The 17,308-nt window shown below is 48.0% G+C and overlaps 1 protein-coding gene across 5 annotated transcripts in view; it reads right to left on the bottom strand.

Annotated features, from left to right (window-relative positions):
* Positions 1-17,308, bottom strand: part of znf638 (zinc finger protein 638) — a 242,035-nt gene that overhangs the window by 114,140 nt on the left and 110,587 nt on the right. The window contains exon 1 of one of the 5 annotated variants that reach the window (XM_067978470.1): positions 1,652-1,734. The exons of the other annotated variants lie outside the window; for them this stretch is intronic. Within the exon in view, the coding sequence (XP_067834571.1) occupies positions 1,652-1,719 (68 nt within the window). The 5' untranslated portion in view covers positions 1,720-1,734. Of the gene's footprint in view, positions 1-1,651; positions 1,735-17,308 lie in introns of those variants that run through there. 5 annotated transcript variants of the gene reach the window in all.

The following is a 17,308-nucleotide window of genomic DNA, read 5'->3' as shown; positions in this document are numbered from 1 at the left end:
GAGTCAAAGGAAGAACACAAGGAATGAACGGCATCAAGCTGCTGGAACCTAAAACTCAATTACAAGATCGGAGGCATGCAGAATAACTGGACAACTAACATTGCTTCACAATGAAACTTACAAGTACATCTGTTAAACCGCTTACTCTTAGTGGTTAGTCTTATTTAATCATTTAACACTTACCTTTCACCAGCCCTGTAACAAAACAACAGATACTGTTACTGAATTTTAAACACAGGATTGCAACACTGTACCTATACCAGAATAGCAGTATTTCCACAATGGAAGGATAGAAATAAACACTGTGAAAATTGAGATTAGGAATTAAAAAAGAGAATGTAACATAAACTAAGGTCCTGACACTGAGTAACTTTTAGCTTATTTTTGAAATCTTCTACAATGTTCTACTTTAATATGTTAATGTATCTTCATGCTTCTGGAAAAATCTTCATTAATTTTAAACATTCTTTGTCAATGCCTACAATTGTCAGTGAGTTTGCAAAAACAATTGTGCTTGCTTCTCAGAAGGGCGTCCCAGAACAAAAAGGGAAACGCCACTCTTATGCATCACCTGATTGCCCCTTTCAGGCTGGTGCTAGCAGAGGTCTGGGAGCCTTATTTAGTGCAGGCAACAGTGGTATGGTATTGAACACAACCCAGAGGCAAATGGGAGAGAGGAAATAAAAAAAAATTCCACAGCTCCATCGATGGCCTAGTGGGAAAATGCACCAAGGCAGAGATCGGGAAGGTCCCAGGTTCGATCTCCACTCCGTGGATCTCAGGTGGGCCGGCGTAGCCACAGTAGTTAGGCTCAGTTCGGGGCAGGGTCCCCTCAATCGCTACTTATTGGCTCCTAATGGAATGGTACACATGTGGTGACCTCTGTCCACCCAGCACGACATTCACTGTTGGCTCTCCCAGAACAGCACCTCCTATTGCCTCTCATGATACATTTTCCACTCACGCCACTCACCGTGGGTAAATCTCTCCCATCTTACATCTTGGCCACCCGACTGCTCATCTGCTCCTTTGCAAACAGGGCTCTTCTAATTCATTACATCCGAGGGCCACAAACAACTCCACTATCCTACCCCTTTGACTCCCCTCCCACCCTCAACTGAGGTCACAGATTTCCTTGTCTCCAGCCTCTTGGCTCCCTTTGCAGCCCCATCAGCTCCCCTGCACCAACCCCAGGATATTCTGGGACTTCTATACCTCCCCCACGAGCTAATTAGGCTCACGTCCTCCACAAAGCCACCAAATGCTCCTAGAGCCCTCTCCAAACGCAGCTTCCGAACGATCACGTTTCCTTGATCCAATGCTCACGGATGCCAGTCCCTGCCGCCTTTCTTCCTTCATTGTTCTCTTCCCTTCAAAATTGCTGTCATCGCCTCCTTCCTTAAACAGCCAATCGTCCAGCACCCTCCCCTCCTCAACTTCTAACCTCCTCTTTCCCTTCTTCATCATCACCCAACTCCAACTTTCTAATCGGATCCCTTCAGTCGGCTTCCCTCCGGCCACAGTATTCACAGCGCATTCTCTCGCCTTGATCTCTCATAACCTTTGTTGCGGTCATGCACTATCTTTCTTCATGGCCTCTGTCTCAGTGGTCCACCTCCGTAGCACTGTCATTTTGTGGTTCCTTTCTTACTCGCTCCAAAGTAATGGACTTTCCTCCATTGCCTGAACAGTCACCTCCAGCGTGCTCAAAGCTTCCATCCTCAGGCTCTCCTGTTCCTCACATACATGTGGCTTCTCAGCGACATTCTGTGGATACAACATTAGCCTCTATATGTATACTGACACCCAGTTTTATCTTTCCGTCACCACCTTTGACTCCATGACTGTTGTCATGGATAAGCCAGAACTTCCTCCAGTTCATTATTAAGACGGCCTATTTCCACAAGGCCGGCCTCATCCTCACGTCACCTCCATAGTTACTAACGTCTCCACATTCTCACCAGGCTCCCAAGCGCTACTCTATAAAAACTGCAACCCATTTTTGATCTCCACTGCCCGAATCCTATGCCATAGATAGAGAGAAACTGTTCCCATTGGCGGAAGGGTCAAGAACCAGAGGACATAGATTTAAGGTGATAGGCAAAAGAATCAAAGGTGACATGAGGAAAATCTTTTTTACAGCAAGTGGTTGTGATCTGGAATGCACTGCCAGAGGGGGTGGCAGAGGCAGATTCAATTGTGGCCTTCAAAAGGGAACTGGATAAGTACTTGAAAGGAAAAATTTTGCAGGGCTACAGGGAAAGGGTGGGGGAGTAGGACTAGCTGGATTGCTCTTGCACAAAGCCAGCACGGACTTGATGAGCCGAATGGCCTCCTTTCATGCTGTAACCTATGATTTTTAACCCCAATGCTGCTCTACAGTTCTTGCCACACTCAAAATCCATTACTTTTAAGTTTGCTTTCAGTCACCTCCCTCAATATTTCTCCCAATTCTTGCCCATTGCCCCATCTCCCTCCCATTTTGTGAAACAGTTTGCTAAGTTACATTGAGTCTACAGCACAGGAACAGGCCCTTCGGCCTAACTGGTCTATGCCAGCGTTTATGCTCCACATGTGTTAAAGGCTATATAAGTGGGGGCTTTTATTATTAAGACAACAGTGAGCTTGCAGCATTTTAGCATACCAGACTAGCTGAGAAAGGACAGTAAGGCTACAGATCATGAGGACCTGCAACTTTAGTCGGTTCCCTTATCTACCTCAAGACAGCAGCTCTGGTGGGACTTCAAACAATACTTCAGATTAAAAGTTAACTAATTTAAATGCAATTGTTTAATTTAGTAGAATATCATGATTCAATCACCATTTCTACAATATAAACAACTCCTTTAAATAATGCTGCAGTAAGTATTATTGATTCTGCAGCACAATCATTGTCCATGATTAAGTGCAGTAACTTAAACTCCTGATACCAGTTCATGCCTGCATGGCCAGTGACTGACACTACTCCTTCCACACAGATTTAAAACTAATGCCAAAATCACAGCTGGGCTGAATTTTTATTTCCAGGGTTAGTGGAAATTTGAAGATCAAAAATATTCTGGAAAAGATATCAGGAGTTTTTTTGACAAGAAAGCAATTCAAAATCAATCCTTCAGATGAGCAACTGCTTAGAGAGCAACAGCTGGCTCCTGGAATGTCTATGAAGTTGTTCAAAGAGGGCAAACAACAGGCCAGTGATCAGTTCTCCAGAAGAGTTGCTGGAGAAACTACTTCAGACCTATTATGTTAGTCCACTTCTTTCAAGTACATATTTTATTTTTAAAAGTCAAATCAAATAGCACGGCACAAAATTCTTATTCAGAAACTCCCGGAAAGGAAAAACATGCATTTTAGATTCCACAGTCAGTCTTTTTCAAGGCGCCGGCGATACAATCAAAGCACACACCTGCAGATCGCTTATTGCCGTTACTCCGGCTTAGAAAATGAAAATGCCAGTGCATCCAGTGAGCGTGGGATTTATTTCCAAAATTCAAAAGAGGAGCATTTATGAATCAAAACTAGACGACGAACTGTGTTAAAAAAAAATTTGAAATTCTTAATTCTGGATTTGCCCCAAACACTTGAATGAATCAACAGCACCTCAGAACTCAGATTGCCACCTTTCCCAAGTCCATAACCAGACAAGAGCAACATCATGAAGCACAAGTGCAAAGTGAAGAAGAGAAACAGAGATTAGGTTCAAATTTGAGGATTTCCAGACATCGCACCCAAAGCAGGAGTGCACGGTCAGCTCTCAGAACTGGCTCAGGAATGATTCATCTTCTTGTGCTGTAAAATTCCACAATTCTAAATACTGGATACCAGTGTCACTGCAAGTTGAAACTACATAAACTGGATTAATGTCTGAGGGTACTTTTTTGCTGGCACAGTACCAATGTAAAAGAGAGCACCTTCATTGGTACCTAAGACCTGATTTTTCTTGTGGGTTAAGGCCATGAATCAAAGCCTAAGACCTGATTTTTCTTGTGGGTTAAGGCCATGAATACCTAAGACCTGATTTTTCTTGTGGGTTAAGGCCATGAATCAAAACCAATGTAAAAGAGAGCACCTTCATTGGTACCTAAGACCTGATTTTTCTTGTGGGTTAAGGCCATGAATCAAAGCCATGCACAACTTGAGGCTATTTAGCTGCACATTAACATTGGGGAAAGCAGCGCTCAAAAGGTTTGCACAGGCCAGTAGACAAAATGGCAGAAGGCAAACCTTCCCTTTGCCCTTCAGGGCAATTAACCACCACCCAGCCCCACCAGGGACTAAGTAATCCCCACCAGGATCCAAGTAATCACCACCCCCCCAAACCAGGATCCAAATAATCACCACCCCCCAATCCAGGATCCAAATAATCACCACCCCCCCAAACCAGGATCCAAATAATCCCCAACCCCCCAAACCAGGGTCCAAATAATCCCCACCCTCCCCCAAACCAGGGAACAAATAATCCCCACCCTCCCCCAAACCAGGGAACAAATAATCCCCACCCCCCCAAACCAGGGAACAAATAATCCCCACCCCCCCAAACCAGGGAACAAATAATCCCCACCCCCCCCAAACCAGGGAACAAATAATCCCCACCCCCCCCAAACCAGGGAACAAATAATCCCCACCCCCCCCCAAACCAGGGAACAAATAATCCCCACCACCCCCAAACCAGGGAACAAATAATCCCCACCCCCCTAAACCAGGGAACAAATAATCCCCACCACCCCCAAACCAGGGAACAAATAATCCCCACCCCCCCCAAACCAGGGAACAAATAATCCCCACCCCCCCCCCAAACCAGGGAACAAATAATCCCCACCCCCCCCCCAAACCAGGGAACAAATAATCCCCACCCCCCCCCAAACCAGGGAACAAATAATCCCCACCCCCCCCCAAACCAGGGAACAAATAATCCCCACCCCCCCCAAACCAGGGAACAAATAATCCCCACCCCCCCCAAACCAGGGAACAAATAATCCCCCCCCCCCCAAACCAGGGAACAAATAATCCCCACCCCCCCCAAACCAGGGAACAAATAATCCCCACCCCCCCCCCAAACCAGGGAACAAATAATCCCCACCCCCCCCAAACCAGGGAACAAATAATCCCCACCCCCCCCCAAACCAGGGAACAAATAATCCCCACCACCCCCAAACCAGGGAACAAATAATCCCCACCCCCCTAAACCAGGGAACAAATAATCCCCACCACCCCCAAACCAGGGAACAAATAATCCCCACCCCCCCCAAACCAGGGAACAAATAATCCCCACCCCCCCCCCAAACCAGGGAACAAATAATCCCCACCCCCCCCCAAACCAGGGAACAAATAATCCCCACCCCCCCCCAAACCAGGGAACAAATAATCCCCACCCCCCCCCAAACCAGGGAACAAATAATCCCCACCCCCCCCAAACCAGGGAACAAATAATCCCCACCCCCCCCAAACCAGGGAACAAATAATCCCCACCCCCCCCCAAACCAGGGAACAAATAATCCCCACCCCCCCCCAAACCAGGGAACAAATAATCCCCACCCCCCCCCCCCAAACCAGGGAACAAATAATCCCCACCCCCCCCAAACCAGGGAACAAATAATCCCCACCCCCCCCCAAACCAGGGAACAAATAATCCCCACCCCCCCAAACCAGGGAACAAATAATCCCCCCCCCCCCCCCCAAACCAGGGAACAAATAATCCCCACCCCCCCCAAACCAGGGAACAAATAATCCCCACCCCCCCCCCAAACCAGGGAACAAATAATCCCCACCCCCCCCAAACCAGGGAACAAATAATCCCCACCCCCCTCACTACTACAATCCTTCCCTCACTCTCGTCACCTCGGAACAAAACAAAAGCCGCCAACCTGCGGCCCCCAGAGGAGCAGAGGCCGGTGTCTGGGACCCAGCGGTCCCCCGGGGGAGGGGGAGGGGGAATCAGTCTCTTCCCCCCCCCCCACCCACCCACACGGCGGGGGGAGGGGGAATCAGTCTCTTCCCCCCCCCCCACACGGCGGGCTATGGCGCGCGGTCACTCGACGAAAGGCCCAACCGACATCCCTCGTTTGTGCGGCACCTTCTCCCCCTGGGGGGAGGGGGAGGGGGAGAGGGAGAGGATGCGGCCCCCTTCCCACCTGGGAGATAGCCTGAGGTAAGTGGGTGGCCAAGCTGACGGGGCGCGGCGCGGCGCGGCCTCCCGCAGGCCTCAGGCCCGACCGCCATCTTGTGGAAGGTTCTGGATGCGGCGATGAGCGAGCGAAGGCCGCCGCCTCTCCACACCTCCCAATCCCAATCCCGCGCTGGGGCCTGCTCTCAACCCCCCAGCCTACCTGCTGGTTACCGGGCTCGCAGTCTCTGTGGGTCCGGCCGGCCTCCCGCTCGGTCCCGGATCCGATCCGCTCCGCTCCGCTCTCCCGCTCCTCCTCCAGTCGCTGCCGCGGAAACCAGCCACCTGCAATCGAGCACCGCGGAGATCGAACGACGCGGGAGGGAAAACAACAGGCTGAACGCAGGCAGCGCAATCGATCACCGATCTGCTCCATCTCCTCCCTCTCCCCTCCTCCTCCTCCCTCTCCCCTCCTCCTCCTCCCTCTCCCCTCTCCCCTCCTCCAGGAGGGGTGAACTCCAGGGATTGTCATTCAAAACTAAACTTGCAGAATCAGAGAATGATACAGCACAGGAGGAGGCCATTCAGCCCATCGTGCCAGTTCTTTCGAAGCGTTTTCCAATTAGGACCACTCCCCAGTCGTGACCAAAGGTCTTCGACCTGAAACGTTAACTCTGTTTCTTTCTCCACAGATGCTGCCTCACTTGCTGAGCTTCTCCAGCATTTTCTGCTTTTATTTCAGATTTCCAGCATCCGCAGTATTTTGCTTTTGATTTAGTACGGGTACGGTAGCGGTATCTTAGTGGTTATGTTACTGGACTAGTAATCCAGAGCCCTGGACCAACAATCCAGTTCAAATCCCGCCACGGCAGCTGAGGAATTTAAATTCAATTTATGAAATAAAATCTAGAATAAAAAAAACTAGTATCAGTAATGGTGGCCATGAAACTACTGGATTGTCGTAAAAACCCATCTGGTTCACTAATCACCTTCAGGGAAGGAAGCCTGCCGTCCGTACCCGGTCTGGCCGATATGTGACTCCAGAGCCACAGCAATGTGGTTGATTCTTAATCGCCCTCTGAAATGGCCTAGCAAGCCACTCAATTGTAAAATCTCACTAAAAAAAGTCATAAGAAGAATAAAACCGGACGGACCACTTGACAAAGGCAAACCAAGCCCAGTCGACCCTGCAAAGTCCTCCTCACTAACATCTGGGGACTTGTGCCAAAATTGGGAGAGCTGTCCCACAGACTAGTCAAGCAACAGCCTGACATAGCCATACTCACAGAATCATACCTTTCAGCCAACGTCCCAGACTCTTCCATCACCATCCCTGGGTATGTCCTGTCCCACCGGCAGGACAGACCCACCAGAGGTGGCGGTACAGTGATATACAGTCAGGAGGGAGAGCCCAGGGAGTCCCCAACATTGACTCTGGACCCCATGAAATCTCATGGCATCAGGTCAAACATGGGCAAGGAAACCTCCTGCTGATTACCACCTACCGTCCTCCCTCAGCTGATGAATCAGTCCTCCTCCATGTTGAGCACCACTTGGAGGAAGCACTGAGGGTAGCAAGGGCACAGAATGTACTCTGGGTGGGGGACTTCAATGTCCATCACCAAGAGTGGCTCGGTAGCACGACTACCGGCCGAGCTGGCCAAGCCCTGAAGGCCATAGCTGCCAAATTGGGCCTGCGGCAGGTGGTGAGCGAACCAACACGAGGGAAAAATCTACTTGACCTCGTCCTCACCAATCTTCCTGTCACAGATGCATCTGTCCATGACAGTATTGGTAGGAGTGACCACCACACAGTCCTCGTGGAAACGAGGTCCCATCTTCGCACTGAGGATACCATCCAACGTGTTGTGTGGCACTACCACCGTGCTAAAATGGTATAGATTCAGAACCAATCTAGCAGCTCAAAACTGGGCATCCATGAGGCGCTGTGGGCCATCAGCAGCAGCAGAATTGTATTGCAGCACAATCTGTAACCTCGTGGCCCGGCATATTCCTCACTCTACCATTACCAACAAGCCAGGGGATCAACCCTGGCTCAATGAGGAGTGCAGAAGAGCATTCCAGGAGCAGCACCAGGCGTACCTCAAAATGAGGTAGCTACCTGGTGAAGCAACATGTTATGGACAGAGCTAAGCGATTCCACAACCAACGGATCAGATCAAAGCTCTGCAGTCCTGCCACATCCAGTCGTGAATGGTGGTGGACAATTAAACAACTAACGGGAGGAGGAGGCTCTGTGAACATCCCCAGCGGAGTCCAGCACATGAGTGCAAAAGACAAGTCTGAAGCGTTTGCAACCATCTTCAGCCAGAAGTGCTGAGTAGATGATCCATCTCAGGCTCCTCCCGATATCCCCACCATCACAGAAGCCAGTCTTCAGCCAATTCGATTCACTCCACGTGATATCAAGAAATGGCTGAGTGCACTGGATATAGCAAAGGCTATGGGCCCCGACAACATCCCAGCTGTAGTGCTGAAGACTTGTGCTCCAGAACTAGCCGCGCCTCTAGCCAAACTGTTCCAGTACAGCTACAACACTGGCATCTACCCGACAATGTGAAAAATTGCCCAGGTACGTCTTGTCCACGAAAAGCAGGACAAATCCGATCCGGCCAATTACCGCCCCATCAGTCCACTCTCGATCATCAGCAAAGTGATGGAAGGTGTCGTCGACAGTGCTATCAAGCGGCACTTACTCACCAATAACCTGCTCACCGATGCTCAGTTTGGGTTCCGCCAGGACCACTCGGCTCCAGACCTCATTACAGCCTTGGTCCAAACATGGACAAAAGAGCCGAAATCCAGAGGTGAGGTGAGAGTGACTGCCCTTGACATCAAGGCAGCATTTGACCGAGTGTGGCACCAAGGAGCCCGAGTAAAATTGAAGTCAATGGGAATCAGGGGGAAAACTCTCCAGTGGCTGGAATCATACCTAGCACAAAGGAAGATGGTAGTGGTTGTTGGAGGCCAATCATCTCAGCCCCAGGACATTGCTGCAGGAGTTCCTCAGGGCAGTGTCCTAGGCCCAACCATCTTCAGCTGCTTCATCAATGACCTTCCCTCCATCATAAGGTCAGAAATGGGGATGTTCGCTGATGATTGCACAGTGTTCAGTTCCATTCGCAACCCCTCAGATAATGAAGCAGTCCGAGCCCGCATGCAGCAAGACCTGGACAACATCCAGGCTTGGGCTGATAAGTGGCAAGTAACATTCGCGCCAGACAAGTGCCAGGCAATGACCATCTCCAACAAGAGAGAGTCTAACCACCTCTCCTTGACATTCAACGGCATTACCATCGCTGAATCCCCCACCATCAACATCCTGGGGGTCACCATTGACCAGAAACTTAACTGGACCAGCCATATAAATACTGTGGCTACGAGAGCAGGTCAGAGGCTGGGTATTCTGCGGCGAGTGACTCACCTCCTGACTCCCCAAAACCTTTCCATCATCTACAAGGCACAAGTCAGGAGTGTGATGGAATACTCTCCACTTGCCTGGATGAGTGCAGCTCCAACAACACTCATGAAGCTTGATACCATCCAAGACAAAGCAGCCTGCTTGATTGGCACCCCATCCACCACCCTAAACATTCACTCCCTTCACCACCGGCGCACTGTGGCTGCAGTGTGCACCATCCACAGGATGCTCTGCAGTAACTCGCCAAGGTTTCTTCGACAGCACCTCCCAAACCCACGACCTCTACCACCTAGAAGGACAAGGGCAGCAGGTACATGAGAACAACACATGCACGTTCCCCTCCAAATCACACACCATCCCGACTTGGAAATATATCACCGTTCCTTCATCGTTGCTGGGTCAAAATCCTGGAACTCCCTTCCTAACAGCACAGTGGGAGAACCTTCACCACACGGACTGCAGTGGTTCAAGAAGGCGGCTCACCATCACCTTCTCAAGGGCATTTAGGGATGGGCAATAAATGCCGGCCTCACCAGCGATGCCCACATCCCATGAACGAATAAAAAAAAAGTCCCACTCCCCTGCTCTTTCCTAATAGCCCTGTATATTTTGAAATAAAATGTTTTCCCCTTCAAGTATTTACCCTTTTGAAAGTTATCATGCAATGCACCTCCACCACCCTTTCAGGCCGTGCATTCCAGATCAAAACAACTCACTGCGTAGAATTTTTTTTTTCCTCGAGTTCTTTTGCCAATTACCTTAAATCCGTGTCCTCTGGTTACTGACCCGTCTTCCACTGGAAACAGTTTCTCCTTATTTACTCTGGTTTTGAACACCTGTGTCTAATCTCCCCTTAACCTTGGCAGAGGTGCCAACACTTGAAAATGTAAAACACACTCAGGATTGTGTTGCATCCTCACATAAATTGGGGGCCCTCCTGAACACATCGGGGCTTCACACAGCCAGATAAAGAAAGAACCTGCATTTACATAGCGTCTTTCACAACCCCAGGACGCCCCAAAGTGTTTGCAGCCAATAAAGTACTTTTGAAGTGTAGTCAATGTTGTAATCTAGAAAACGCAGCAGCCAATTTGTGCACAGCAAGATCCCACAAACAGCAATGAGATAATGACCAGATAATCTGTTTTTTGAGATGCTGACAGTTCCTTAAAGAGGATGACTTAAAGGCAAAACATAGGTACAGGCAGAGGCAAATCAGCCCCTCGAGCCTGTTCTGTCATTCAATCAGATCAGGGCTGATCTGAATCTTAACTCCACCTACCTGCCTTGGTTCCATAACCCTTATTACTCTTACCGAACAAAAATCTATCAATCGATACCTAAACCTATATCTCTATTAAAATGGTGTCTGGAGCTGATAATTGGAGGATATCGATAACGCATCTCATGGTTGCAGATGTAGACAGAGCAGCTCGCCAACAGTGGGGTCTGGGGCAAAATCCCTGAAAATCTAGCCTTTGTGATTATTGAGGCAGAACTCTAAGACTGTAGATCATTGGCGAGGAGAAGCTTCTGTAGAAACAGCAAGGATCAGCAGAAAGATTGGCTCTAACATCTGAGAATAGATGGTGAGCAGCAGCATAAACCTGAGATTATCAACAAGTAGGGAGATTGGAGAAAGTGTACAGGGATCAGAGAAAGAGCAGGGAGATTGTAGAGAGAGCAGAAAGATCAGAGAAAGAGCAGGGAGATTGGAGAGAGAACAGAAAGATCAGAGAAAGAGCAGGGAGATTGGAGAGAGATCAGAAAGATCAGAGAAAGAGCAGGGAGATCAGAGAAAGAGCAGGGAGATTGTAGAGAGCAGAAAGATCAGAGAAAGCTGGGAGATTGTAGAGAGAGCAGAAAGAACAGAGAAAGAGCAAGGAGATTGTAGAGAGAGCAGAAAGATCAGAGAAAGAGCAGGGAGATTGTGGAGAGATCAGAAAGATCAGAGAAAGAGCAGGGAGATTGTAGAGAGAGCAGAAAGAACAGAGAAAGAGCAGGGAGATTGTAGAGAGATCAGAAAGAATAGAGAAAGAGCAGGAAGATTGTAGAGAGAGCAGAAAGATCAGAGAAAGCTGGGAGATCGGAAAGAACAGGCAGGTCTGAGATAGGCCAAGGAGACTATCAAAGACATTTAAGACTATCAAAGATATTTGACAGGGTAGATGCTGAGAGGTTGTTTCCCCTGGCTGGAGAGTCTAGAACTAAGGGGCATAGTCTCAAGATAAGAGGCCGGCCATTTAAGACTGAGATGAGGTAAAATTACTTTAGAAACATCGAAAATAGGAGCAGGAGTAGGCCATTCGGCCTTTCGGGCCTGTTCCGCCATTCAAAATGATCATGGCTGATCCTCTATCTCAATACCCTGTTCTGTTTTTACTCAGAGGGTTGTGAGTCTTTTCAATTCTCTACCCCAGAGGGCTGTGGATGCTGAGTTGTTTAGTATATTCAAGGCTGAGAGAGATAGATTTTTGGACTCCAGGGGAATCAAGGGAAATGGGGACCGGGCAGGAAAGTGGAGTTATAGAATCATAGAAGGTTACAGCATAGAAGGAGGCCATTCGGCCCATCGAGTCCACACTGGCTCTATGCAAGAGCAATCCAGCTAGTCCCAATGCCTCACCCTATCCCTGTAGCCCTGCAAATTTTTTCCTTTCAAGTACTTATCCAGTTCCCTTTTGAAGGCCATGATTGAATCTGCCTCCACCACCCCCTCGGGCAGTGCATTCCAGATCATAACCACTCGCTGTGTGAAAATTTTTTTCCTCATGTCACCTTTGGTTCTTTTGTCAATCACCTTCAATCTATATCCTCTGGTTCTTGACCCTTCCGCCAATGGGAACAGTTTCTCTCTATCTACTCTGTCTAGACCCTTCATGATTATAAATACCTCGATCAAATCTCCTCACAACTGTCTCTGTTCCAAGGAGAACAACCCCAGCCTCTCCAGTCTATCCATGTAATTTAAGTCCCTCATCCCTGGAATCATTCTAGTAAATCTCCTCTGCACCCTCTCTAAGGCCTTCACATCTTTCCTAAAGTGCGGTGCCCAGAACTGGACACAATACTCCAGTTGTGGCCGAACCAGTGTTTTATAAAGGTTCATCATGACTTCCTTGCTTTTGTACTCTATGCCTCTATTTATAAAGCCCAGGATCCCGTATGCTTTTTTAACCACTTTCACAACCTGTCCTGCCACCTCCAACAATTTATGCACATATACCCCCAGTTGAGGTTGAAAATCAGCCATGATCTGATTAAATGGCGGAGCAGGCTCGAGGGGCCGTATGGCCTACTCCTGCTCCTATTTTTTATGTTCTTATGTTAAATAAATTAATTCTTGGGATATGGGCGTCGCTGGCAAGGCTGCATTTATTGCCCATCCTTAGTTGCCCTGAGAAGGTGGCGGTGGGCCTTGTTGAACCGCTGGTAGTAGATTGTTACAACAGAGTGGTTAGCTGGACCACTTCAGAGAGCAGTTAAGAGGCCATGATGTGGAGATGCCGGTGATTGACTGGGGTGGACAAATGTAAGGAATCTTACAACATCAGGTTATAGTCCAACAAATTTATTTTAAAATCACAAGCTTTCGGAGATTATCACCTGACGAAGGGGATAATCTCCGAAAGCTTGTGATTTTAAAATAAAATTGTTGGACTATAACCTGGTGTTGTAAGATTCCTTACAGTTAAGAGGCAACAGCAATGCGTGGGACTGGAGATACTAGTGAACCGGTTGGGTTTTTACAACAATCCAACAGTTTCATTTTTACTGATACCAGCTTTTTAAAAACTGAATTTTTATACTGTCCTGGTGGGATTTAAACTCACATTCCTGTGGATTCCTAGTCCAGTAATATAACCACTACACTACCATACCAGCCAAATATATACATTTACAGAGGTGCAAGTAATTGAAATGGGAAACATCACAGGCAGGTGGATAGAACTGAATCTACAATATTTATTTTAAAATAACAAAACTTATTAAACTGGATTGACTTGTACCTTGTTGAATTTTATTCCTGAACAGTTCATAAAAACTTGCGTTTATACAGCACCTACCTAGCTGATACAGGTGTGAACTAGGGTCTCTGCAGCAGTAGGTCATAAACGTGTCGATGATAAAGGAATCAGTTAGGGTCTTGGAAATGGTCAAAAGGATATTGGGAAAAGGTGGGCATTGTTTCAGAGGTGAAACTGCATTCTTTAAAATAGATCGAATGGGGGAAGGAAGAAAGTACTTGCATTTATATAGTGCCTTTCACAATCTCAGGACGTCCCAAAGTGCTTTACAGCCAGTGAAATACTTTTTGAAGTGTAGTCACTGTTGTAATGTAGGAAATGCGGCGGCCAATTTGCGCACAGCAAGATCCCACAAACAGCAATGAGCAGATTATCTGTTTTTTTAGTGATGGTTATTGAGGGATTAAAATTGGCCAGGACATCGGGGAGAACTCACCTGGTCTTCCTCAAACTAGCACCATGGGATCTTTTACATCACCTGAGAGGGCAGATGGGGCCTCGGTTTAACATCTCATCTAAAAGACAACACCTCCCTCAGGAGTATCAGCCGAGATTATGTAGTTAGGTCTCTGGAGTGGGACTTGAACCATTAACCTTCTAGACTCAGGCACGAATACTACCAACTGAGCTAAGGCTGACACCTTAGGTTTAAGGAGGGGATTACAGAGCTGAGTGCCAAGATGGTTGAAGGCCTCGTCGCCAATGGCGGGGGGAGGTGAGCGGCGGGTGTACAAGATTATAGCAAAAATGGTAGGCAGGTTTCAAGATCGTACGCAGTGCCTGTTAAGCGTGTAGTTTGCAGTGTGATAGGCACTTGCAATGATTTTAAAAATCAGGTAATGTTACCGGTCGGATCACAAAACCCCAAGCTGAATCCCAGTGCATTAAATCTCCATGTGATAGCACATCCTGAACAAAGAGTGGCGCTGCAGTAGGAAGTCTCTGTTAAGTAGAGTCACCCGGCCCTGAAATTATTTGTCTGCAAGATCATAGAATCGTAAAATGGTTACAGCACAGGAGGCGGCCATTTGGCCCATCCAGCCCATGCCGGCTCTTTGTAAGAGCAATCCAGTTAGTCCCATTCCCCCCACTCTTTCCCCGTGGCCCTGCAAATTTTTTCCTTTCAAGTACTTATCCAGTTCCCTGTTGAAGGCCATGATTGAATCTGCCTCCACCACCCCCTCGGGCAGTGCATTCCAGATCACAACCACTCGCTGCGTAAAGAAGTTTTTCCTCATGTTGCCTTTGGTTCTTTTGCCAATCACCTTAAATCTGTGTCCTCTGGTCCTCGACCCTTCCGCCAATGGGAACAGTTTCCCCATATTTACTTTATCGAAACCCTTCATGATTTTGAACACTTCTATCAAATCTCCTTTTAACCTTCTCTGTTCTAAGGGCAACTAGTGATGGGCAATAATGCCAGTCTTGCCAGCAACGCCCTCCTCCCGAGAATGATTTTTTAAAAAGCCCCACCCTACCGCCTTTGGTCGTCCGACGTGTCCATTCTCACCACCTTCCAAAGCCAATGGGAAAGTGAACAGACTCTTTGTTACCCAATTAGATAAATTTTGACTGTCAGTCAAACAGCTTTATTTCCCATCTCTGATTTTTTTCTCTGTCCCTATGATTTTTCTCCTGGTATTCTCGCAAAAATTGTCCAGGAGATTAACCTTTAATTCTCGGAGACTCCAGGACCCTCCCTGAGATTTCCTGAGGCCCACTTCATGCCCTCACACTAGTTTTTGGGGGGTTATTGGGGATTGATTCAAGGGAAGGGCAACTCTCCACTCTCCCTCACCCTGCTCTGCAAGTTTTCCTCTTTTCTCTCCCTGTCCCCACCCTCATCACCCATTCTCCCTTCTCATCCACCCTTCACCACCGGCGCACTGTGGCTGCAGTGTGCACCATCCACAGGATGCACTGCAGCAACTCGCCAAGGCTTCTTCGGCAGCACCTCCCAAACCCACGACCTCTACCACCTAGAAGGACAAGGGCAGCAGGCACATGGGAACAACACCACCTGCACGTTCCCCTCCAAGTCACACACCATCCCTACTTGCAAATATATCGCCGTTCCTTCATCGTCGCTGGGTCAAAATCCTGGAACTCCCTTCCTAACAGCACTGTGGGAGAACCTTCACCACACGGACTGCAGCGGTTCAAGAAGGCGGCTGACCACCACCTTCTCAAGGGGCAATTAGGGATGGGCAATAAATGCCGGCCTCGCCAGCGACGCCCACATCCCATAAAGGAATAAAAAAAACCCTCTCTCCATTTCCCCTCCCCTACCCCATCCTCCTTCCCCTGTCCCCGCTTCCCGTATACTCCTCCTCTCCCCTTCCGCTCCCTTTCTATCCTGACTTCTTCTCCCCATCTCCACCTCCCCATCTATCTCCTTCTGTCTCCCTCTCCCTCACCCCCCCTTACATCTGCCTCCTCCTTTCTTTCCTGTCCCCCCACCCCTTATGTAGATCTGATTATCCCCCACCCGCTCAGTAACTGCTTGACCTGAATGCTGCATTTGATCTTGGCTACCCATAAGCAATGCCAGGGGTGGTTGACTTGTGTCTTAATAACAATGCTTGTATTTAAATAGACCGTCGACAGGTGAAAACATCACAGTGAATTACTCAGGTGCCCAGACTGCTGTTATGAAGGTGAATGCAGCAGCAATGCCCCTCCATCAGTATCTGCATAATGTGCTTGTTTAGTTGTGTGGACTGAGGGTTGTTGGCCAAGACTTTGTCTTCTTCCAGCAGTGCTAGGGGATCTTCAACATCAACCTAACACTTCATCAGGAGGTCTGCTCCTCCGACAGTGCAGCTCTCCCTCCGCACTGGAGCGTCAGCCTACAATATGGCTCTTAGAGTGGGCCACAAACCTCAACTTCAGACCCAAGTGAAAGTGCTTCCTACAGAGCCAAATATCCTCACACCCTGTCCCACTGGCCCCGTTTAACACACACTATAACCCCTTGATCTCTCTCCTGATCACACAGAGACACCAAATATCACACTGACACACCAAATATCACACTGACACACCAAATATCACACAGAGACACCAAATATCACACTGACACACCAAATATCACACCGACACACTAAATATCACACAGAGACACCAAATATCACACCGACGCACTAAATATCACACTGACACACCAAATATCACACCGACACACTAAATATCACACAGAGACACCAAATATCACACCGACACACCAAATATCACACAGATACACCAAATATCACACTAACACACCAAATATCACACTGACACACCAAATATCACACAGATACACCAAATATCACACTGACACACTAAATATCACACAGATACACCAAATATCACACTGTCACACCAAATATCACACCGACACACCAAATATCACAGAGACACCAAGTATCACACTGACACACAAAATATCACACTGACACGTCATATACCACACCGACACACCAAATATCGCACTGACACACTAAATATCGCACTGACACAATAAATACCACACTGACACACCAAATATCACTCTGATACACCAAATATCACAACGATACAACAAATGCCACACTGACACAAGAAATAGCAGACTGAAACGTCATATACCACACTGACACTACAAATATCACACTGTCATGCCAAATGTCACATTGACACGTCAAATATCACACGGACAAACTAAATACCGCACAGACACACCTATTATCACAATAACATTATAAATATCAATAC

This window comes from Heptranchias perlo, chromosome 1 (assembly GCF_035084215.1).
Source record: "Heptranchias perlo isolate sHepPer1 chromosome 1, sHepPer1.hap1, whole genome shotgun sequence".
NCBI classification, from domain to species: Eukaryota; Metazoa; Chordata; class Chondrichthyes; order Hexanchiformes; family Hexanchidae; genus Heptranchias; species Heptranchias perlo.
Note: the sequence above shows the minus strand (reverse complement) of the source record. Positions and strands in the feature narration are given on the sequence as shown.